The sequence below is a fragment of the Podarcis melisellensis genome (assembly GCF_964234715.1).
Source record: "Podarcis melisellensis genome assembly, chromosome: 5".
Taxonomy (NCBI): domain Eukaryota; kingdom Metazoa; phylum Chordata; class Lepidosauria; order Squamata; family Lacertidae; genus Podarcis; species Podarcis melisellensis.
This window is the reverse complement of record NC_138537.1, coordinates 22,024,234-22,048,978: the sequence shown is the minus strand read 5'-3', so window position 1 is coordinate 22,048,978 and position 24,745 is coordinate 22,024,234. Positions and strand designations below refer to the sequence as shown.

At 43.6% G+C, this 24,745-nt stretch overlaps 2 protein-coding genes and 1 long non-coding RNA gene across 5 annotated transcripts in view; all 3 read left to right on the top strand.

The window, feature by feature from the left end:
- Nucleotides 1-14,432, top strand: part of GMPS (guanine monophosphate synthase) — a 44,588-nt gene extending 30,156 nt beyond the window's left edge. For both annotated transcript variants that reach the window (XM_081910987.1, XM_081910988.1), the window contains exons 8-16: nt 1,178-1,329; nt 3,569-3,742; nt 4,308-4,413; nt 5,929-6,044; nt 7,173-7,298; nt 9,466-9,581; nt 10,824-10,954; nt 12,129-12,301; nt 12,958-14,432. In XM_081910987.1, the coding sequence (XP_081767113.1) occupies nt 1,178-1,329; nt 3,569-3,742; nt 4,308-4,413; nt 5,929-6,044; nt 7,173-7,298; nt 9,466-9,581; nt 10,824-10,954; nt 12,129-12,301; nt 12,958-13,059 (1,196 nt within the window). In that variant the 3' untranslated portion in view covers nt 13,060-14,432. The remainder of the gene's footprint in view (nt 1-1,177; nt 1,330-3,568; nt 3,743-4,307; nt 4,414-5,928; nt 6,045-7,172; nt 7,299-9,465; nt 9,582-10,823; nt 10,955-12,128; nt 12,302-12,957) is intronic.
- Nucleotides 14,433-14,867: 435 nt separating this feature from the next.
- On the top strand, nt 14,868-21,734 carry LOC309370318. 2 transcript variants are annotated; one of them, XR_014168516.1, is made up of 3 exons: nt 14,868-17,613; nt 17,875-18,451; nt 18,821-21,734. It is a non-coding gene; the product is annotated as an uncharacterized lncRNA (long non-coding RNA). The 2 variants fall into 2 exon arrangements; XR_014168517.1 differs by having other exon boundaries at nt 17,875-21,734.
- A 2,191-nt stretch (nt 21,735-23,925) lies between these two features.
- The window catches only part of LOC309369702 (vomeronasal type-2 receptor 1-like), a 30,838-nt gene continuing 30,018 nt past the window's right edge, over nt 23,926-24,745 (top strand). The window contains exon 1 of the mRNA XM_081910843.1: nt 23,926-24,563. Within this exon, the coding sequence (XP_081766969.1) occupies nt 24,542-24,563 (22 nt within the window). The 5' untranslated portion in view covers nt 23,926-24,541. The remainder of the gene's footprint in view (nt 24,564-24,745) is intronic.

Genomic DNA, 24,745 nt, shown 5'->3' with positions numbered 1-24,745 from the left:
GGCCTCGGCCCAGTATACCTGAAGGAGCGTCTCCACCCTCATCATTCAGTCCAGACACTGAGGTCCAGCTCTGAGGGCCTTCTGGCGGTTCCTTCACTGTGCAAAGTGAGGTTGCAGGGAACCAGGTAGAGGGCCTGCTTGGCAGTGGCGCCCGCCCTGTGGAACGCACTCCCATCAGATGTCAAGGAAATAAACAACTATCTGACATTTAGAAGACATCTGAAGTTTTTAATGTTTGATGTTTTATTGTGTTTTTAATATTCTGTTGGGAGTCACCCAGAGTGGCTGGGGAAACCCAACCAGATAGGTGGGGTATAAATAATAAGTTATTATTATTATTTGCCATATTTTCCCATGAAATGTTTGGTTTAATGCATTCTCCAGTGGCTCCGAGTTAGGATAGTTGTTCTCGGAAAATGCCTCCTCTTGGTTAATGGCCGAGTCCGGAAGCAAGAATGACACAGACTTTGTGAGGTAGTCCCTCTGCTCCTAGAACAGATGTTGACAATACTCCTTGCCTGTAATCTCCGATCCTCCCATGTCTCCATTGTAAGGTTTGCAGAGCAGGGATCTGTCTCCTGGTTCTGTTGCTTTTAAAAGTGTCGTGTCAATAGTAGGGATAATATAACAAGCCTCCTCATGTTGTCATCTTTTGGGATTACTTACACACTGTCATGGAAGAAAGGTTACTCTCATTTCTCTGTCTTGTGGGTAATGATTGGCTGCAGTTTACAATTTTGCCTTTTATTATGCCAATAAACAAGAGTCTGTAAAAGCCAGCGTTCAGTATGTTTTTAGATTGTACAGTTTAGTTGCCAAATTGTTTTTTTCTTTAGTACCCTGTGTTTAAACTGGTCTGTCCCCCCCCCCCAATTGATAAAGCTATAGTACAGGCATAGGCAAACTCGGCCCTCCAGATGTTTTGGGACTACATCATCCCTAACAGGACCAGTGGCCAGGGATGATGGGAATTGTAGTCTCAAAACATCTGGAGGGCCGAGTTTGCCTATGCCTGCTATAGTATAACTTGGCGGGGGGGGGGGAGGAAGCAAAGGAAATGTTTTGTTAGGGGGAAAAAGATGTTTTAGTTGGCCCTGGGTAAGGGAATATCTGAGCATGTGAGTTCTCATATCATTTCAGAGTTTTTCTTAATAGCAAACCTTATCTGTTTCTTCAGTGGTAAATGCAGCTCATTCGTTCTACAATGGCACAACAACTCTGCCCATCTCCGAGGAAGACAGAACTCCACGAAAAAGGATTAGCAAAACACTGAATATGACAACAAGTCCCGAGGAAAAACGCAAAATTATTGGTGACACCTTTGTGAAGGTATCTGTTCTAGAATTTAGGGAGAAACTTCAAATGTACCCTTTCCCCCGCCCTAGTTTTCAAGAGGAGGATGTTGAATTTTCAGTTTTAGAGTTTTACATTTGCTAGCACTCTCTCTCTCTCTCTCTCTCTCTCTCTCTCTCTCTCTCTCTCTGTCTGTGTGTGTGTGCCCATTAGCTGATTTGGGCATTTTGCTTCCAAATTACAATCTCTAGACATGGAGCTGAAAAAGCCTCTTTTCTGTTAATTCAGCAGTTCCCAACATTTATGGGATGCATTCATGTTCAGAGATGTGCTCGTAGCATGACCGAGACATTGTCACAGTGATATTACACCCCAAAGGGTCAAACACCATCTCATTATGAAGACCTTAGATTACCTCCTTTAGGATATATTTAAAGTGTAATGGCTAGTTAGAATATACTGTTCTTATTGTAATACGTCCTTATTTCACTTTTTCCTTGGACTAGAGGCCTCTGGTTAAATGAATTGGTGGTAGCTCCAGATGTTTCACCCAGATGTTTCTAGTCAGTTTGGCTCTGTGGTATAGATTTGTAAGGAGATCCGAATAGGAATAACAAGATTGAGCCTTACTGGCTTGAGAAGTGTTGCTTTCCTTTTTTTCAAGGAAGTTCCACATCTCTGGAATAGCCAGGAAGATCACTGAAATGGTGGAAGTAGTTGATTATGCAAGGGCTGCAGCTCCCTCCTCAACAGAGTACCTATAACTGGAGTCCAGCTTTTAATATAGATGAAATGCCATAGGCTTTAAAGTAGAACCCATCCTTTTGTCCAGTAGAGGTTACCCCCTGTCCTTTGCATTTTGTGTATGCTCAGAATGACCATTTTGTAATTCCACACTGGCAGGGCAGGCCGGCCCTTAAAGCACTTATTCTCTAACCCTGACACTTAATTCACAAATAGCTATAAAGGAAATGCTTGCATCATTAGAAAGAGGTTGCTGTAGCAGCTGGAACAGACTCTTAAGAGTTTATTTATTGCTAGCTTGGCTAAAAAAATAACGAATGCATTTTTGCTAACAGCTTGCATGGTAAAAAAAAAACCTGTGGTAGAAACACAGTGTGTAAAATGCCAAACATTAATCTCATACACAAACACACACACATACACTTATTGTTGTGCCAACAGAAACAATACATTTAGTACGTTGTAATAGTGTAATAAAGGGACACAGGTGGCGCTGTGGGTTAAAGCCTCAGCGCCAAGGACTTGCTGATCGAAAGGTCGGCGGTTCGAATCCCTGCTGCGGGGTGCGCTCCCGCTGCTCGGTCCCAGCGTCTGCCAACCTAGCAGTTCGAAAGCACCCCCGGGTGCAAGTAGATAAATAGGGACCGCTTACCAGCGGGAAGGTAAATGGCGTTTCCGTGTGCAGCTCTGGCTCGCCAGAGCAGCGATGTCACGCTGGCCACGTGACCCGGAAGTGTCTCCGGACAGCGCTGGCCCCTGGCCTCTTAAGTGAGATGGGCGCACAACCCCAGAGTCTGTCAAGACTGGCCCGTACGGGCAGGGGTACCTTTACCTTTACCTTAATAGTGTAATAACTATGGTTGAAAAAATATGAAGAAGGCTACATTGTCATACAGTTCATTGTTTCTTCCCAGTGTTACAGAGTTCATAGCTTTGGGAAAATCAGTTGTTACATTAACAATAAAAGGGGATGGATAAACGTTGGTAAATTAAATTTATGCTTCCAACTAAGTGGAAGGCACGGAGCGTGAATATCTCCTTATCATGCAGAGAAGGCTGCAGTTCTCGAGGAAAAATGAAGCCTACAGTTTTTAAGGGACGCGGCTGGCGCTGTGGGTAAAACCTCAGTGCCTAGGGCTTGCCAATCATATGGTCGGCGGTTCAAATCCCGTGGCGGGTGAGCTCCCGTCGTTCGGTCCCTGCTCCTGCCCACCTAGCAGTTCGAAAGCACTCTTAAGTGCAAGTAGATAAACAGGGACCGCTTTATAGTGGGAACGTAAACGGCGTTTCCGTGTGCCGCGCTGGTGCTGGCTCACCAGAGCAGCTTTGTCACGCTGGCCATGTGACCCGGAAGTGTCTTCGGACGGCGCCGGCTCACGGCCTCTAGAGCGAGATGAGCACGCAACCCTAGAGTCGGACACGACTGGCACGTACGGGCAGGGGTACCTTTACCTTACAGTTTGTAATAAAATTTGAGGACTTGGTTACAGGGAAGCATCTTCTCCTCTTCTCCCACCCCCAAACCCCGTAGATTGCTAATGAAGTTATTGGAGAAATGAACCTGAAACCGGAAGAAGTCTTCCTCGCTCAGGGAACGTTGAGGCCCGACCTCATTGAAAGTGCTTCTGTGGTTGCCAGTGGCAAAGCAGAAGTCATCAAGACTCATCACAACGACACAGAGCTCATCAGAAAGCTGAGGGAAGAGGTAAATAGAAAGTTACGTCTAATTGTTCAGATGGGCCGGTTGACTGTGGTAAGAAACACAAGACCTGTTGCATTTCCTTCATGGCTTTGTATGTAGCGTTGAGCATTTTAGGCAGTATTTTCAAGTAATGCTTTTAGAAATTGGTGGTGGTCCTATCATGTATAAAGGCCTTCTCCCACCCCCAATACTAACCCAACATCTCATGGGTATTTGTATACAGGACAACTTAAAAAGAGATTTTTATACTGGATAAACAGAACAACCATTTCAGATCCAGTCTATGATATAAATCAGGATTTGTTCTGGTTTAGTCGCTAGGAGACCAAAAACAGCTAGACTGCATTCATTTTACGGAATACGTTTATGCCTTGTTGCAGCAGTTTCTAAGCTTTGAATCACTTCCCTGTTGGCTCCTGCGACGTTTTCATTGGGGCGGGAGAAGCGAGGTTTAAATTACAGTCCCAGTTGTATAGCGGCATCGTTGTATTAGATTTGTTTTCTCATTAGTTCTGTATTACTCCAAAGAGAGGGCCCGAATGCGAAATGTGCTGTTTTTCCATTGCAGGGGAAGGTAATAGAACCACTGAAAGATTTCCATAAGGACGAAGTGAGAGTGCTTGGGAGAGAACTGGGTCTGCCGGAAGAGCTGGTCTCAAGACACCCATTCCCAGGTACAGTCATACCTCTTGTTACGTTCGTTTCAGGTTGCATCCTGCAGCGACCCAGGAGTAAGGGAAAGGGTTACTTCCGGGTTTCGCCGCATGCACAGATGCACAAAATGACGTCATGCGCAGAAGCGGCGAATTGCAACCCACGCGTGCGCAGAAGTGGTTTGCATTCCTTTCAGGTTGCAACCAGAGGTACCACTGTATAGGTGGTTTCTGTTCCAGGTTTTGCGGGAACTTTGAGCAACACATCCTTCACAGGGGCCTCCTCTCTCAATGAGTCTATCTCCCAGGGGGCTCTTAATGGTGGACCCCCTTCTCAACCATGGTGATCCTTGATGCTGCCCAGGGCATCATCGCATTAGCAGAATTCACCAAGAAGTGGATCCACCGCTGCCCTTCTGCAAAAGGAAAGATTTTCTGTTCGTGGAAGTGTGTATACAGATGACTGTGGTTGGAGCCTAACTAACAGACTATAGACAGTGTCAAAACTTTGCAATAGAAACTCTATTGTAGTCAAAAACCTGCACAGTTTTAGGTGGAATCTTTTTAAAAACTATAATTTTTACTGAATTTGTATGCAATTCCAACACGGCGTATTTGTATGCTGTTTTTCCATAATACAACGGTGCTCAGTGGGTCTCACAACATCAAAAGGTTAACCCGGCTCACTAACAGTTGCAAGGCGTCACAAAGTTTAAATGGTCATGAGCAATAAACTTAGGGAAACGCCTCCTCTTTTTAAATGAGCAATGAAATTTAACAAGCCACTGATAGTTTATAATTAAACCATAAAAAGAAAGCCTAGTTAACAGCAAAAATAATAACATCTCCAAAGCTAGATCTTGACCCCAGCAACAACCCTTAGACCAGGCATAGGCAAACTCGGCTCTCCATATATTTTGCAACTACAACTCCCATCATCCCTAGCTAACAGGACCAGTGATCAGGGAAGATGGGAGTTGTAGTCCCGAAACATCTGGAGGGTCTAGTTTGCCTATGCCTGCCTTAGACAATGCCCTCCCCACACAATCTGTAGCCATGCTGAGCTGCAGAAACAGTCAAGGCCCTGGCCTCCCAACCCAGGTGAAAATAAGCCAGACAAGCAGGGAGCAGGTCTTGCAAGATTTCACTGCATGATTGTCTTTCCAAACAATGCAGTGTAAACTTTTCCAAGCTTGCCTTGCAGCTGAAGAATGCGAAGGGGTTTGGGCTATTTGGTGGGCAGGAGAAACAGAAGCCAATTATAGGGCAAGGAAGATCAAGGAAGTAGCACATGGAGCTGGGAGCAGGAGTGAGCATACAGCCCTTTTTTCAAGTGAAGCCTCACAATAGGAGTAAATAGTGCTTCAGACCTCACTGCTGCTTTTGCATATGCAAGCCAAGTGTGTTGCAAGTAAATGGCAACATGGCCAAAACACTCATAAGTGCAGTCATGTACGTAGCATTGCTGAAATACAAATTGCCACTTATATGTTGGTAACTGATTCCACGGTGCTGTTCCAATATTGTTTTTTTCAGGTCCTGGCCTTGCAATTAGGGTAATATGTGCCGAAGAACCGTATGTTTGCAAAGACTTCCCTGAAACGAACAACATTTTGAAAATCATAGCAGACTTTTCTGCGAGTGTTAAAAAGGTAATTAATTGTAACTAGAACTGAAGGGTATAAATTCCTATGCGGATTATGATAAGCCACTGCGATAGATAAGCTTGGCTTAATTGTCCCTTTATTTCAATTTCCTTAAGCCACTTGCTGAAGAACCCTCAAGACATTATTCTTTCTAGTGCACTTTCTTCCCATCCCTCCTGCTTCATATCCTCACCTTCCCTTCCTGTGTTTCCCATCAGATTATGCTGGCTTGCCCTGTCAGTTCTCCTTAAGCCATTGTTTGTAGAGTAGGCCCTGCAGTTTCTTTTCTTCCTTCAATAAAGTTCTCAAGATGAATCCCCTCCGCTCCCCATTTTATGTCTTCTGTCTTGGTTTCTACCCTTATGTTCTGATCCTTCATAGCCTAGCAATTTAAAACGGGTTCCCTCTTTTGTATTTGTTATATCAGATGTAGCTAGCATGGTGCCCTCCCAGTGTTGCTGGGACTACAACTCCCAGCATTCCTTGCCATTGGCTATGCTGGCTGGAATGGTTGGAGTCGGAATCCAACAACATTTGAAGAGCACCATGTTATCTTGCATTTATCACAGGAGTAGCCAAGTGCAAGTGCAAGGGGTCAGCAAACTTTTTAAGCAAGGTCCCTCAGACCTTGTGGGGGGCCGGAATATATTTTGACAATAAAAATAAAAATGAACGAATTCCTATGCCCCACAAATAACCCAGAGATGCATTTCAAACAAAAGCACACATTCTAGTCATGTAAAAACACCAGGCAGGCCCCACAAATAACCCAGAAATGAATTTTAAAGAAAATGACACATTCTACTCATGTAAAAAGACGCTGATTCCAGGACCATCTGCGGGCCGGATTTAGAAGGCGATTGGGCCGGATCTGGCCCCCGGGCCTTAGTCTGCCAACCCATGGATTATATATTTGTACCGTGTGTAGTAGATGATGGGTCGTTTAGAAATAACAAATTGGACCTTAAACTAACATGATATGGCAGCACTGGTCTAGCCACACTCCGGGCCTCTTTGTTGAAGAACCCCTTATTTTCCAACCTCTGCCTCTATGCAAAACACTAGCTTCCAGTGAGATGTAGCCGAGTAATAATCTCAGGTGTTTTGATTGGACTTTCTCCCTTTGCTGCCCAGCCTCACACTCTGTTACAGAGGGTCAAAGCGTGTACAACTGAGGAAGACCAGGAGAAACTGATGCAAATCACAAGTCTACATTCGTTGAATGCCTTTCTGCTGCCAATCAAAACTGTAGGAGTACAGGTGAGTGCGTTGCCGCTGTGGTAATCATACGTAAAACTTGCATGGCAAGATTTCAGGTAACAAATTTAGTGTTTTTGGAGCCAAAATAGAGTACGTCCAAAATGGATTGGGATTAAGCAATGGAAGAGCTATTTTTAAAAAATATATGTGACAGCCTCTAAATGTCTGAATGGTCGCTTTGGTAAGGCTTGGAAATACTGAAGCATTCTTAAGATTAAATAGCATCACTCACACTGTATTCCATCAGGTTCAGGCTTCCGTTGGAGAAACAGCAGCTGGAGGCTCATACATATATTCCTACCAATTTGCTCACTGCAGACAAAATTCTGCTTTTACCTGTTCTGCTTTTATAAGACTCGTTTTACTGTCCTCCTTATACTGTCCTATTATTATTATTATTATTGTGCTATTTTTCTATGCCACTTCGAGATACTTGAAATACGTTGGGGCTGAGAAATGCTTTTCAATAAACAAGTAAACAAACAAACAAACAAACCAGTTCTGCTTTCCTGATGCAGTTCAGGCACCTGTCAGACACAAAGCCAATTAAAGGCTCGGAACTGCATGCGTTGTAGCTTTATTGGCTCTGGGAGATAGGCCAGTTGTCTGTTCTGGACGGAGTCCCAATCCCTCTGAAAGAAGGGGCTCGCAGTTCAGGGCTGCGCTTGGATTCATCTTAGTTGCTTAGAAGCTCAGGTGGCTAGGAGTGCCTTTTGCCAGCTACATCCTTGAAACGGTCTTGCCTCACCCTGGTGATTCCTAGATTGGCAATTTGATCATTGCAATGCATCATGTGTGGAACACTTGAGCTTGTCCTGGATGCTGTGGCTGATTTAAGATGCCACAAGCTAGAGTTGATGATAACTCTGGTGCTTAAAAGCTTGTACAGTCGTACCTTGGAAGTCGAATGCCTTGTGAGTGTTCCGGTTTGCGAATGTTCTTTGGAACCTGAACGTCCGTCGGGTTCCTGCAGCCAGTCGCAAGCCTCACCTTGGTTCCCAATTGTTTTGGAAGTTGAACAGACGTCTGGAACGGATTCCGTTCGACTTCTGAGGTACGACTGTACTGGCTACCCATATGCTACCAATAGGCAGGGTGATACATCAATACATTGTCCAAAATTGGTTTGAAGCCCGTATCATGATAACAGTTTCATAATGTATGACTTGGCAATTTATCGAGAATCACAGTGTATGTGTGTGTGCGCATGTTTGTGCACTGTGTAAAAAATTCCAAAATGGGGAAAACTGCGAATCCGGCCATCACTTCTCTTGTGGCTCCTGCTTCCTGTTGCTTATTACTATAAAATAACAGCTGTTAAAGGTAAGTAAAAATGCATCAGTTTTAGACCCCTAAGTAGTAGCAGCTGCCAGTACTCCGTTTGCCTCTACATAGTTGCATCTTTATTTCAGACATCGTGATACAGTGGTACCTTGGTTTACGAACTTAATCTGTTCTGGAAGTCCGTTCTTAAACCAAAAGCGTTCTTAAACTGAGACACACTTTCCCTAATGAGGCTTCCTGCCACCGGTGCCCTTCCACTGTTCAGATTCCGTTCTTAGACCGAGGTAAAGTTTGCAAACCAGGACACTACTTCCGGTTTTGCAGAGTTCGTAAACCGAATCGTTCGTAAACAGGACTGTTCTTAAACTGAGATACCACTGTATAGGTATATCACAATGTTTAAAACGGGATATCGCTCAGCTCTACCTTACCAGTCCTTGTTGCAAGGCCCTTAACTTGGGTCCAGGGTACAGACCACTAGATGCTTTATATTCCTGTCTGATCCCAGAAGTATTCAGGGGAGTCATGTTTAGTGGTCCCCCATGACTGAGATGCAAGGCTCATACCTGCCGGAATCTGTGCATATTCAGCATTCTGTGCCTGGTTCTGTGAAGCTGCCCCTTGGCTGACATCAAGTAGGAGCCCCCACTATTGAATTTAAGGCATTTTGGGTAGGCATAATTTCATCAGGCATTTCAAGTAAGCTTTTCTGAATTAAGTTTTGCTAATTTAATCCTTTGTACCTCTTTTCCCACATCTCCATACACAGCAGTGTGCAAACTGGAGTGTCGAACGGTATATAACTTGTTGCAAGGAAAGAACTCGATGAGGTTTCAGCTAATGCAAATGTTTCAGCTGTCGATTTTGTTTTGCTGCTTTGCAGGGTGATTGCCGCTCCTACAGCTACGTATGTGGGATCTCCAGCAAAGATGCTCCACACTGGGAGTCCCTTATGTTCCTATCCAGACTCATCCCCCGCATGTGTCACAACATAAACCGGTATATATCTGCAGTATTTAAAAAAATACAGCTGCTGCTGATTTTGTTGTTTGCTTACATTATTGCTTAGATAAATTTTTAACTTGCACATGAGAAGTAAAAACGAAACTACCATAGAGAAGAATATGCTACTGCCATTCTTGAGTGCTTATTATAAATTGGAGATGTAAAACTTTTGGAAATTTTGAAGCCAACTGGGCGGGGGTTTTGTTTTAGGGTTGCTGGGAATCGAAGTACATATGCAATACCTTCTTATCAAACCTAAACTTATTTTATTGCTTTAACCACATTAAATTCACCAGTTGCGACACATTTATCAAATAAAATTGTACTTCGGCATAGTCATAACACTTATGACAGAATTGCTTTGACTCAGAAGTAAGCCCCACTCTGTTTAGCGGTGCTTACTTCTGTGTAAGCACACGTAGGCTTGCATGAATGTCGTCAGCTGCTACGCTGAGTGGGTCCCTTTGAATACATGCGTAGGATTGCACTGTTAGTGTCAGAGTGAATTGATGGGAGAGATGAAAAGGTTGACCTTAAGAGAGAGAAGCCACGTCAAAAGCTTTTGGTATCTTGAAACTTGTAGGCCAGAGCAAAGCCAGGCCAGCAGCAATTCACCAGCAATAAAGGCTCTGTAAGCTTATCTCATGAAGATGGCAGGGACCCTTCTAGGTGGATCTGAGTATTGTATGTGTCAGTTACAGGGCACAGGAACTAAAATACTCTTCATACTACAAACTCAGAGTAAAGCCTTGTTTTTTAAAGAAGCATTCCACTCGATTCAAAAAGAGGAAATAATTCATTTGAAAACCAAGGTACCACTGTATACTGGAAAGCTAAGTGTCAAGTGCTGCAGGCATGAGTGCTCTTAACAGTGGGGGCTTTTAAAGCAAGGAAAGGAAGCAGACTTTTGCTTTAGTATTGGAATAAAAAGACTGCACGTATTCTGAATGTTAATGTTTCCCAAACGGGATGCCTGGCTTTTTAAATAAATGATTTAACGACCGCCTGTGGGAATTAAAGGCACCGTGCACCCAAGTTTTACATGGTTGGACAAAGTCAGAATTTATAATACTGTCTGCTATTCTGGTAGTTTATAGATATATTGCTCATCTTTCCCTAACCTGGCACAAGAAGTTGGGGACGGAAACTCCTTTTACCCCTAGCCAGCGAAGTGCTTGCATTATTCAGTTTGCAATATACCACTCACTCCAACGCTTCATTTTCATCCCTCTTTAGAGTTGTCTATGTGTTTGGCCCACCTGTCAAAGAACCTCCCACAGACGTTACTCCCACTTTCCTGACAACAGGAGTCCTCAGCACATTGCGGCAAGCTGATTTTGAGGCTCATAATATTCTCAGGGAGTCTGGTTAGTATGTGCATTTTTTTCAGCGGAAGGTCATTGCTTAGTTAATTGCTAAGCGGTCTGCTGCCCTTGAGTTGCCATTGGCAAAGACCACTTAACAGTTTAGAATTCGTCAAGCAACCCAGATTTTGGTGCAAGACAATAAAGTAAAAGTTTGCATAACAGATGTTTATTTTGTGGAACCCTGGCTTCAGAAAGTTGAATTTTCTTCAGGGACCCTGCAATTTCTTGATTTTGTAGCAGAAAAACTACATCAAAAGTGAATCACGTGAAAGTTTTAAAAGAAACTACAGTGGTACCTCGGGTTAAGTACTTAATTCATTCCGGAGGTCCGTACTTAACCTGAAACTGTTCTTAACCTAAAGCACCACTTTAGCTAATGGGGCAGCCTGCTGCCGCCGCACCGCCACAGCACGATTTCTGTTTTCATCCTGAAGCAAAGTTCTTAACCTGAAGCAATATTTATGGGTTAGCAGAGTCTGTAACCTGAAGCGTACGTAACCCGAGGTACCACTAATTTGATTAAACAAGAGCAGTTTCTGAATTGTACCATAGAGTACAGTCTGTTCTTATTCTTCTCTTTGTTTTCGTTTGTATCCTGACCTTCCTTAGAGGAGCTCAGGAGAGCCAGTGTGGTGTAGTGGTTAAGAGCGGTAGACTTGTAATCTGGGGAACCGGGTTCGCGTCTCCGCTCCTCCACATGCAGCTGCTGGGTGACCTTGGGCCAGTCACACTTCTTTGAAGTCTCTCAGCCCCACTCACCTCACAGAGTGTTTGTTGTGGGGGAGGAAGGGAAAGGAGAATGTGAGCCGCTTTGAGACTCCTTAAAGGGAGTGAAAGGCGGGATATCAAATCCAAACGCTTCTTCTTCTTCAAAATGAGCTCCCTCCCCCTATTTTATCCTGACAACAACCCTGTGACATAGATTAGGCCAAGATAGTAATTGGCCCAAGACCCAGTCGTGACCTTCACGACTGAATCGGGAGTAGGAATTCTGGTCTCCCAAGTCCTAGTCCAGCACTGTAGTTGAGGGATGGGGGAACTGCCAACCTCTGGGTGTTGTTCAACCACAACTTTCATCATTCCTGATGATCTGCTCTAATCATTACGCTACGCCGGCTCTCTCGGTCCATATAACAGTTTGTGAATTGCAATATTCTTGCTTTCTTATGCCAAGGTTATGCCGGAAAAATCAGCCAGATGCCAGTCATCTTGACACCGTTGCATTTTGACCGAGATCCCCTTCAGAAGCAGCCTTCCTGTCAAAGATCTGTGGTCATTCGAACCTTCATCACTAGTGATTTCATGACAGGTATTGCAGCGACTCCCGGCAATGAGATACCAGAAGAGGTAAAACTTTCAGAATAATCATTCGGAACTGCCTTTTCTTTCTTTGCTAATATGGAAACTGTGCTTGTTCCTTTATTCAAAATAGTTTAAAAGTTCGTTTTTGTAGCACAGAAATAAATGTGTGCTCTGGCCCTCAAACCGCTCCTGGGCGATGTATCAGTACATCGCCCAGGCCTATACTGTACAGTTGTACCTTGGATCCCGAATGCCTTGCAATTCTAAGTTTTGGCTCCCACACACCACAAACTCGGAAGTGAGTGTTCCGGTTTGCAAACGTTCTTTGGAACCCAACCGTCCGACAGGGCTTCCACGGCTTCCGATTGGCTGCAGGAGCTTCCTACAGCCAACCAGAAGCCTCGCTTTGGTTTCTGAATGTTGTGGAAGTCGAACGGACTTCCGGAACGGATTCCATTCTACTTCCAAGGTATGACTGTAGTAAGTTTATGAGCTTCTCCAAAATGTTTGCCTGATTTTTTTTTGATTTTTTTTTGCAAACAAAGTTTGATGCACCATTCCTACTCCCTTCTAGTTGGGTAAAGTAGTCTAATGAATACCCTGTGCCTTACATTACAGCCCCAATTTATCCCTCATTCAAACCAGGGAGCCTGTCTACTTAAGTGCTCTTCTCACTTTGTTTTGTTCCTAAATAAACGCAGGTTGTGTTGAAGATGGTGGCAGAGATTAAGAAGATTCCTGGCATCTCCCGGGTGATGTATGACTTGACTTCAAAACCACCAGGAACAACTGAGTGGGAATAATTATTCCCTCCCCCTCCTTGTATGAAAGTACTGTATGCAGTTTTAAATTATATCAGAAACCATTCCCAGTGTTGACATGCAGTACTGTGAAACAGAGTCGCTGGAGCTGCTGCTACATCATACGTGATTCTCTCCCCCCCCCCCTTTCCTGGAGCATAATCTGCAAATTAAGAATGATGTTGGGGGCGGGGGGGGGGCGGGGAGCAAGGTAAGTGGGCTGAGGATATGTACGGGTAAATAATTAGGGCAGTGTTGCCTACGTGCAGATAGATTCATATTGCTTTGCCTTTTTGGGGGTCTTATTGACTGTTTCTACTGTTACGTCATTTCAATGTCTCTTTTTATTTTTTATTTTCATTTTCTTTTGTATACTGTGTAAAAAGAGACCGTTTATTTACATTTACCAAAACCAATGTCGGAGCCTATTAAAATAACGGGATTGGGGGGGGCGGGGCGGGGCGGGAAAGCGACCAACAACTGCTTTTGAAACAGATTTATTATAAATAAATATTTTGCCAAATGGAGTAGTAGGTATTGTTGAGTTGTGGAATCAATGTATAATTTGTTTTGCTGCGTACTGTATGAATTCCTGTTCCATATCGTTTGGAGTATTAAGCCCATGGCAATAAGTGTTGACTTTTAAGACAACAATAACACCTGGCACTCAAATAATGACTGTGTCTCCACCCCCCTTGCTCTCCTGTCCCTCCTCCATAATGCTTTTTAAAGCAAGTTTTGTTTAAAAATGTAAAAGCATACATTTCCCCCACTGTGCAGTGATATCTATATTTAATGTACATTAAATCAGTTACAAGGGAGCCAAACATGAATTATGTATACAGTTGGAAATCCATCTTGCGGTTCAGGCAAAATCAAAGGGAGGAACAATCCACCTTCCAGCCATCAAAATCTTATCTGCCCTTTCTCAGTTTTTGTCTTTGTCTTTATGCCGAACTATCATTCATACCGTTGGGCTTATATTTTATATGAGGATGCTTTGGAAAAGCAAGGGGGAATAATTGCTCTCTGTGCACTCCTTTCCAAGCCAGTGTGGTGTAGTGGTTAAGAGCGGTAGACTCGTAATCTGGTGAACCGGGTTCGCGTCTCCGCTCCTCCACACGCAGCTGCTGGGTGACCTTGGGCCAGTCACACTTCTTTGAAGTCTCTCAGCCCCACTCACCTCGCAGAGTGTTTGTTGTGGGGGAGGAAGGGAAAGGAGAATGTGAGCTGTTTTGAGATTCCTTCGGGTAGTGATAAAGCAGGATATCAAACCCAAACTCTTCTTCTTCTGCTAAAATGTGCTGATTCGTATGTGATTGGGTTTTGGAGGCAGCAGGGCCAATCTAAATATAAATTAGTTTGTGCATTTCTTGGGGGGAAAAACCACCAATAAGTCAGAAGGGTACCGTATTTTTCGCTCTATAAGACGCACCTTTCCCCTCCTAAAAAGTAAGGGGAAATGTGTGTGTGTTATGGAGCAAATGCAGGCTGCGCAGCTATCCCAGAAGCCGGAACAGCAAGAGGGATCGCTGTGCAGCGATCCCTCTTGCTGTTCTGACTTCACTTCGCTGGAGAGGCGCTGCACAGAGAGGGAAAGCTATGCAGCGCCCCTTCAGCGAAGCGGCAGGAGAAACGGAGCCCCTTCTGTTTCTCCTCCCGCTTTGCTGGAGAGGTGCTGCACAGAGAGGGAGAGAATATTTTTTTTCTTGTTCTCCTCTAAAACTAGGTGCGCCTTATGGTCTTTTTCTTGTTCTCCTCTAAAACTAGGTGGCCTTAGGGTGCATCTTATAGAGCGAAAAATGCAGTAAATAGAGTTTTAACCTCTCGGCTCTGGTTTGGTAAGGATCAGAAGCTGGGTGGTTTTCAATATGTGCAGGTATTGAGCCACATAGCTTCATCTGAAGTGGAGTTGCTTCTACAGCATCTTGTCAGGGTAGATGGACAGGAGAACAGCGTTCAGGTCACACCCACACCCTATATTTAAAGCACTCTTTAATCCACTGTCAATCATGGCTTCCCCCAAAGAATCCTGAAAACTCCTTACTTTGTTTAGGGTGCTGGGAATTGTCGTTCGACGCCTCAACAGAGCTACAATTCCCAGCATCCTTAGCAAACTATAGTTCCTGGGTTTCCTAGGGGGAGGCCATAGCTGTTAAGGTGGTAGAAGAGGGTTTAAAATGCTAGAATAAAGAGAATAGGGCTGCAACAACTTCACTCACCCGTTCTGAATACGGCCTTAGCGCACCACAAATCACTGTAACCTTACACAAACTTTGATTTGTACCCAATAGTTCTCAAGTGCCCAAGTATTACTGTGTTGATTAGCAGGATACAGATGACCATTCCGCCATGCATTGATGGATCGGAAGGTCACCGCAGGACAAGTGAAAACCTGTGGAGTGGCAGCGAACTAGTCTCTTCTGTTGACAAAAAAAGGGTCCTTCTGCTCAATTTGATTTTTGCTGTCCTTATGTGACTTAACCAAGACGTGGCTGGTTAAAATGCAGAGGTCAGGGCTCACTGGATGGTCTTGCTGGATGTGTGGTTGAGCATCTGGCTGGAATAAAGCAGAGGGACAGATAAAGGGGAAATAAGGGCAAAAGGTACTCACTATAAAACCATTATTATGATGGGGCAGGTGTACCTGGCGTTTGGAGAGCTGGGATGAGCTGGTGGTTCTCTTGCTACGCTAACTTGCCTCACCAATGCCACATGTTGTCTCCTGAAGACCTTTCCTGCGGAGGTCTTGGAACATGTACGTGAGCGAGTAAACTGGGTGGCATAGTCCAGTGTGTAGGAATGCAGTAGGCGAATCATAGAATTGTGGAGTTGGAAGGGACCCCCCAGGGCCATCCAGTCTGACCCCTTGCAATGCAGGAATCTCGGCTGTGAAGCATCCATGGCAGATGATTTGCAAATCTGTTTGCCCCGTTTCAACCAAACCCAGGGTGTGCAACAGAAGTGCTTTCCTGTATAGTCCGTGTTTGGGAATGGGTGTGGTCAAGTGAGCAGAAGAGCAATCCAGACCCAAGTGTTTTCTTAGCAAACTCTACTAGGAAGTCCTCTTTATGCCTGCTGGTGAGATTATGGCACCTGAGAGTATAATGTAATGATCACTTGCAAGCTCTTGCGGGGTGGGAACTCTTATTCAGATGCCTCCTAGACAGTCAGGTTCATAGCAGGGGGATGTTCCTTGAGCTATTGCTGTGCTTTGACATTGTTTACTTGGCCATTTTAAATGTCCTTTTTTTAAAAAAGCTGATGTTTAACATAAAATATGTAACCCTATTATAGTTATGGTCCAAGCTAGAGAAATGAGGTATATATAATGCATGGTTCCATTCATAAGAGCCAGAGGTTTTAACTGAGTGGTGTGTCTACTGACGGTAACCTTTGCAGCTGGAGCTAAGAGTATTTTGTGTCCATGTTCACGATGTTAGATGCACAGATAGCCAAATTATAGGATTTCCATCTTAACAAATGTATATGTTTAAGTCAGCTCTGGGCTATAACTTTATAAGCTTGTTTTTTTAAAAAAAAAAAAAGATTTGTGAAGAAAATGGGAGTTTGGCAAACTTTATTAAGAAGATTAGCATTGCAGCCAGAAGCAAAGACATGTGTAAGAGGCATGATTGGTTAAATCTGAATCCAGATTCCAGTATTGTATGGAGCAGGGTATTATTTTTATTTTTTATTTTAAAAAAACCACACAGTTAGTTTGTGAGGGAAGTGGAATGTAGCTTCATTGCCATCCTTCCAGTCCTTGAATGTATTTCATTGTGTTCATTCATGTAATCTCAGCCGGATGGAGAAACACAGATTGTCGTCTTCTTGTGGTCCAGAAGGGAATGTAGCTTATGAATGCGGTTGCTCTTGTTCAGTTTGTTTACCCCTCTCTAGTCCTTCAGTGAGACATGTCAACGTATTCAAAGGAATTTGTATAGGGAAATAATTCCTAGCATTCTCGTTTTTTTAAAGAAAGAAAACATTTTCTGCTTGTAAATGATAAGTACTGTGAGCCTTAATTTTTATCCACAAATAAAAGTTACCCATTTGGATACTTGTGTGATTATTATTATTATTTTAAAGACACTCCTTCCAATTTGTTCCCTAAATGATTAAGGCCTGCTGTGGACAACGATTGGCTCTTCTGCGTGAGCAGAGGAATACCATGGAAACAAACTATGACAGGACAAGCAGTGGAGAGAAGCCATCGGGTGTCTAGAGCTTCAAAATGTGACCTGAGTATTTTGCGGCCTAGTCCAGAACCCCAGGCTCAAGCACCCTTCCTATGAGACATATCACTTAATACAGACTGGTCTGCTGGCAAGGTCAGACTGGAAATGCAAGGGCGAATAGATTTTTAAAAAAATTGTTTTAGAGCAAGTGTTTCCCAAACTTGGGTCTCCAGCTGTTTTTTCGGACTACATTTCCCATCATCCCTGAACACTGGTCTTGCTAACTAGGGATGATGGGAGTTGTAGTCTACTTCTGGGTTATTTCTGTGCATCCTGGAATGGATTTAAATACCCTTTTTCATATGGATGATGTACTGTATTTTTTGCTCTATAAGACTCACTTTTTCCCTCCTTAAAAGTAAGGGGGAATGTGTGTGCATCTTATGGAGTGAATGCAGGCTGCACAGCTATCCCAGAAGCCAGAACAGCAAGAGGGATCACTGCTTTCGCTGCGCAGCAATCCCTCTTGCTGTTCTGGCTTCTGAGATTCAGAATATTTTTTTTCTTGTTTTCCTCCTCCAAAAACTAGGTGCGTCTTATGGTCTGGTGCGTCTTATAGAGCGAAAAATACGATAAGCGTACCCTTGTTCACCATCCAGCCAAAACCCATATTTTAGACGTGTCTTTTGCTGTGCAGGAGCTGATGGTCAGTTAACTGTATGGTTAACTATACAGATCAATGGTATGCATGTCTACTTCAACAACAGGTTTGTTGTTAATGAGGCTTACTCCCAGGTAAGTTGGTAATGATGGCAACCTAGGCCTTGCCATTAGGGGAAAATGGGGTTCTTGCACCTTTTTATCTCCATAAGCAGAACCAGCAGGACATAGCTGACTCCCCATGGTAAATAGGAGGCCTAGGGGATGGGAAGCAGAAGCAACAATGTGCACATTCTTTCTAATGTTGTGTTACACCTTCAAAATGGCAGCCATTTTGCAACTGGTGACCTCAGCACTCTCGCAAAATTCAAAATGTTCCCATTGGTCCAAGACTGTTAGCAACTTCAGAATGCGAAACGAGGTTATCTGGAATATAGGACTGAATAACATGCGGCAAGTGATAGCCAATATTATTGTTATTCTCTTTTTACTATATGTGTTAGCAATGCACTTCCAGATGTAAGGTAGGATCCTAGGGAGTAGGTTAGTGGAAGGTTTGTCGGAAGGCCGGCCAAACCGATAAGGCCTCATCTTCCTCTGAGCTGAGCCTTTGAAATTACCCCTGACGTGTTTAATTACCTGAGCCTTTGATAAGGCCTCAAGCACATTCTCTCCTGCAGGGTTCCCAGCACAGGGAAGAGACGAGAGGTTTGGCTACATTGTAAAGAGTTTTATTTCTAAACTACGCAGAACAGAAAATACATCCTCTCTCTATGAAAGCAGAGAGCAACTTAACAAAGGAAACAGGAAACAACTAACGCCACATCCCGTCTCCCTTTCCCTTGAGACTGTAAGGTCTCTGGAATGTAAACAGAGTCCTGTGACTCCCAGCAGCTGCTCAGTGAGAAACAGAAACTAACAAGGTTATATTCCTCTTCTTGGTGCTGTTTTTGATGCTGTCCAAAAAATTACAGGAATGTTGCAGGTTCCGCTTTTTATTTTTGACCACAGAATGCCTCCTTGAGGCTTAAAGGCTCAAGGCTGCATTTATAAACTTACTTAGTAGTAAAGACCATTAAAATCAAAGGGACGTCCTTTCAAGTCGCCAAGCTTGCTCAGAATGTTAAAATGCTTGTGTTGCTAGATGATTGGGAAATACAAGACTTGTATATAAAGCTTGCTTCAAGGATCCTTGTAGGATGCTGAACTCTTACTTAACTTTGCTTCCTCTTGAGTCACATTGAGGAGAAAGTCCGATAAACGCTCCTGTTGTCGCACGGATACCCATGCCCTTAGAAGGGCTTATATTTTGCACAAAGCTTAGAAGTAAATTATTTCTAAGCCACAGCAAGAGATTTTCAGTATTTCTTGCGATTCTTGTCATTTTCTCAGGAAGTAAGCTGGAAAATAATTAGTATTAGAAAATGGAATTGTTGCTTTAAATATAAATATCTGCATATGATATTTTGCAGTGGCTTGGTTTTTGTGTGTAAACATTTTCTTGTCTTTGTACGTGTTCAGAAAATGAACCGCGCCTTCAAAAAGTGCCATTCTGGGACTCCTACGAACTTGCACATTCTTAGTGGACCATTATCTTTTATATATTCCCCAACACACTGTCACTGCCTAACATGGTAACAAAACAGGCCTGGGAAAGCGGTTCAGGTGAGAGTTGGCTGGGTGCTTGGTGCTCCCTCACTTTGTGCTGCGGGAAAAATGTAGAGGAGAGGGAATAGGGAAATGACTAGCTTTTATTGCATGCCAGTTGTAATGGAGGCCGCTGTTTTTGTAACATAGAGGCCTCCTTATTTTCATCCTGGCAAGCCTGCTGTGGAAGGAACAGTTGTGTGATTAAATGCAAAGTGCTAAAGTCACAAATCTTAAGTTTTGCCTGCCCTGCATGAAAAATTAAACCAAAAGCCCTTTCCATACCAATACCTGGCAATAAATGTGACTGGTGTAATTTCATATTTTTTTTCAAGTACATTTTTATTAAATTTCCACTTTAAACAACAAACAATAAAATTCCACATTCGTCTACACAACTCCTTTTCCACCGCTCTACCGAGCAATGACTTCCCTCCCTCCCGGCCACAGGCTTTCTTTTTCAATCTACATCTCACAGTTTCTTGTCCTTTTCAGAAATCCACGTCGTAAGATTTATTTCAGTCCTCTTAATGTCTTCAGACTTTTACAGTTATTGCTTATATAGTCAATAAATTTACTCCAATCTCTTTGGAATCTTGATTCTTCCTGCTTTCGGATCTTGCAGGTCAGTTTTGCCAGTTCCGCATAATCCATCATCTTCGTCTGCCACTCCTCCAACACTGGTGACTCCTGTAATTTCCAATTTTGGGCTAATAAAGTTCTTGCCGCAGTCGTGACTTGTGTAATTTCAAAGGGACAAGCAAAATTAAGAATACTTTTGCAGAGCTAGACAACTGTGTGTGTGAAAACATACATCTCCCTCTATGTCAAGTGTTTTACTGCCACCTGGTGTTTTAAAGAAAGAGTAGCATACTTGCTGAATTGAGTAGCTTTGGGTTAGTTTATATTATAACAACAGAAGATCAGTAAGTGCAGGAAGGCGTTGTTTCTGGTGATATATTTAAGTACAGTGGTACCTCAGGTTACAAACTTAACTCATTCCGGAGGTCCATTCTTAACCCGAAACCGTTCTTAACCTGAGGCGCGCTTTCGCTAATGGGGCCTCCCGCTGCGCAGCCGGCGTGAGATTTCTGTTCTCATCCTGGGGCAAAGTTCACAACCCAGAGCAATTACTTCCAAGTTAGTGCAGTTTGTAACTCGAAGCGTTTGTAACCCGAGGTACCACTGTATTGGGGTATTCTGCGGATTGTGTGAAACAACTTCAGGATGCAAGGCTGGAAAAAAATGTGCAGCAAAGAACATTTCTAGACACACAGATTATGTCCACTCTCCATGGTTAGCTCCAAATAAAATAAAGGTGGATGAAGAACTTTAAAACCATAATGGTTCAGGTCACCATCATCAGCGAATGTTTAATGCAGAGTGTGAACGGTAAGTAAAGGCATGTCATTCTTCCCAGGCATGGTATTTCACTGCCCCCTGCCCTCTCAGGGCCCCCCATCAGGGACTTTAAACACTCTGTTGGCCCTGTACATGCTTAGCCCTCATTGGGCTTTTGGGGAAGGTTGCCCCCTTTTTTTTTAAGTGGCTTTTTTGTACTTTTGCAGATGTCAGAGTTCCTCTGAGCTCACTACGTTAATACAACACTTGCTTTTCTGTGGTGGTGTTTCAGCTACAATCCTGTTGGTGCTCACTGCCAGTATTTGCAGTAGATGTAATTGTATGAAATCAGGCTGGAGGTCCAGGGACGATGAAAATATGTAAAAAAAGAAAACTCATCAAAGTTCTGCTGAGGTCTACTTAACAAAGTTTGAATCTCCCATTTGCACTCAGTCTTCAGCCAATTCACCTTGTCTCAGGAAGCAGCTCAGATAAAAAGGTCACAGAGCACTTAGGAGACTGCAGTGCTGTGCTGTGTTGTCATAGCTCTATTAAGCAATGGAAGAAGTTCATGTTCCAGCTTTTTATCTGCTGCCTTTAAAACATGTATATCTAAACATTGCATCCTTTAATTTTTTAATAACCAGCATATTATCAGTACTCTTGTTGACATTGTTGTTGACATTGGGCCTAATCTGCCTTGCAAGGTGTTTGTGCTGATTAAATGTCACAGGAATGAGCACTAAATATGTTGCCTTGAGCTCCTAGGAGGAAAGGCTGTACAGTACATGATTATGAAAATGTATAATATAGCTGACCTGCAATGCCCACTTTGCACCCCTGGTTGTTTTTTTTCTATAATGTATTTTTATTAAAGATTTCTTGGTTGTTCAGGCTGTTTCTGAGGTAAATTTCCACCCACCCACTCCCTGGTTACACTATGGCAGCTCTGGGGTTTTTTGCAGCCTGCTAACTGAACAAATAGGTACATATTTAAAATAATTGTTTTACAGAAGAATGATGTTTTCGGGGGTTTTTTAAATAAAAAAAAATTGTAACCATCACTTCTGCCTCCAGCCTTTTGATTTCACAACTCTGCTTTTCTCTTTTTCCAAACATCCTAATCACATAATTACAAGATTTAAATAGGTAGAGGAAGGAAAAAGGAAAGAGGAGTAGGAAGGAGATACAATGGGGGCCTGTCAAATTCACAGCTAGACTCTCACATCTCCCTGAATATCAACCTTCCCCTTAGAATCATAACTTTAGAGGAAAAAAGAAAAGAAAAAGAAAAGAAAACAAGACTTCTGGCTTCACTGGATCTGTTCCCCTGGTGCCCATTTTGGATTTCGTAACCTTCTGGGGTTCAGGTGTTTTCTGTTGCTACCAGGTAAAGACAAGTAGTGACAAGTCGTGAGGTGTTTATATTGGCTTTTAGCAAACATCGCCCCAGAGGATCTTAGGACGGCATACAGTTTTATACTATGTTCTCCTCACAACAACCTGGTTGTGTAGGTCAAACAAGAAGGAAGCGACTTATTCATTGCCAACCAGAAGCAACTCAAATGTAGGTCTCTCTGGTCATCATCCAACCCTTTCAGCCCAGTGCCTAAGTACTCTTGAGACCAAATCCCACCCCTCACAGTATCTATTTATTTATTTAATTCATTTATATTCCATCTTCCGAGGATCTCAAGGTGGTGTATTTGGTTCTCCTCATTTCATCCTGTGAGGTAGGTTAGGCTAGGAGATAGTGAGTGCCTCAAAGGCACCCAGGGAACTTCATGGCTGAGTGGGGATTCAAACCCTGGTCTCCCAGGTCTTAGTCCAACATTCTAACCATTTTGACACTCTAGCTTCCAGTAGTCATGGTATGATAGGTCATAAGAGGAGAAGAAAAGTCCTGCTGAGTCAGACCAAAGGCCCATCTGGTGTAGCATCTTGTTCCTAACCATGGCCAGGCCAACGTCTAGGCAGAAGATGAGGGCAATAGCCCTCTCCCAATGTTGGTGGATTTATATTCCATGAATTTATTTGCCTAATCCCCTTTTAAAGACTAAGTTGGGTAGCCATCACTACACCTTGTGCTGAGTAAAGAAGTCTTTCATCTTGCCTGTCCTGGATCTTCTATTCAACTTCATCAGATAACCCTAGTTCCCTATAATAATGTAATAATAATTTATTATTTATACCCCGCCCATCTGACTGGGCTTCCCCAGCCACTCTGGGTGGCTTCCAACAAAATATTAAAATACAGTAATGCATTAAACATTAAAAGCTTCCCTAAACAGGGCTGCCTTCAGATGTCATCTAAAAGTCAGATAGTTGTTCTCTTTGACATCTGGTAGGGGGGTGTTCCACAGGGCGGGCGCCACTACCAAGAAGGCCCCCTGCCTGGTTCCCTGTAACTTGGCTTCTCGCAGTGAGGGAACCGCCAGAAAGCCCTCAGAGCTGGGCCTCAGTGTCCGGGTAGAACGATGCAGGTGGAGACGCTCCTTCATATATTCTGGACCGAGGCCATTTGGGGCTTTAAAGGTCAGCACCAACACTTTGAATTGTGCTTGGAAACGTACTGGGAGCCAATGTAGGTCTTTCAAGACCGGTGTTATGTGGTCTCAGCGGCCACTCCCAGTCACCAGTCTAGCTGCCACATTCTGGATTAGTTGTAGTTTCTGGGTCACCTTCAAAGGTAGCCCCATGTAGAGCACATTGCAGTAGTCCAAGTGGGAGATAACCAGAGCATGCACCACCCTAGAACTGTGGTTACGCAAGAGTGATGTAAAACCACCTCTCCATTCATTTTCTCCACATGTAATTTTTAAAAACCTCAATCATGTCTTCCTCCTCTTCACACCTTTCCCCCCAACTAAATAAATAAATAAATACAAATCTTGCCTCCTTTCCTCATAGGTGAGGTCTCCAGCTGATCATTTGTGTTGCCCTTTTCTGCCAATTTCCAAGAAGCGGCCATTTCTCCCACCATGTACCCCGGCCTTCCTTGACATATAGGGATATATTATTTACCCACATCATAATCTTGCTAAAGTACATAGCACATAAATGGACAATGTAATATTCAATTGGTAAACCAGAGTTCCAACAAAAAGTGAACGGCAGGGTCAAAGAGCAACCAAGTCCACATTGAGTGATGTATCATTTGATGACAACATGAGACCCAGCACTATTCAATGGGGCATTTGGAAAGTATGCAATACATGTACCAAAATCCAGGGTGGCTGTGTTATGGTATAACCATCCCACTTTTGGCAAGAAGTATAGGTAGGTTGCATATTTTCAGTGTTCTAAGCCTACAGTAGAGATTCAGCCAAGATGGTCGTTGCATTACAGAGAGCTACAGTTCCCAGAGTGAATTTAACAATCAATCCCCCTTCCGAGGGAACTCTGGGAATTGTAGCCGTGTAAGGAAAAGGGTGTCCTAGCATCTCTCTGCACCTTTAATAAACCACAGTTCCCAGGATTCTTTGCGGGAAGCCATGAGAGAGTCGAAAGCAGTGCAATACTGCTTTAAATGTGCAGCGCAGATGGGGCCTTTGTCACAACTCACTTTAATTTGGTTGAAGCCACTGTCACCTGCATAGACAAAGAGACAGGGCCTAAGGGCATACCCCCGGATTTCTCTAAAATGCACCTCCAGCATGCTGGGATCCCTCAGTAAAGGTGCTGACTTGGAAAAGACTCCCTGGGGAGACCTACCTGGAGTGCTGTGTCCAGTTCTGGGCACCACAGTTCAAGAAGGACACTGACAAACTGGAACGTGTCCAGAGGAGGGCAACCAAAATGGTCAAAGGCCTGGAAACGATGCCTTATGAGGAACGGCTAAGGGAGCTGGGCATGTTTAG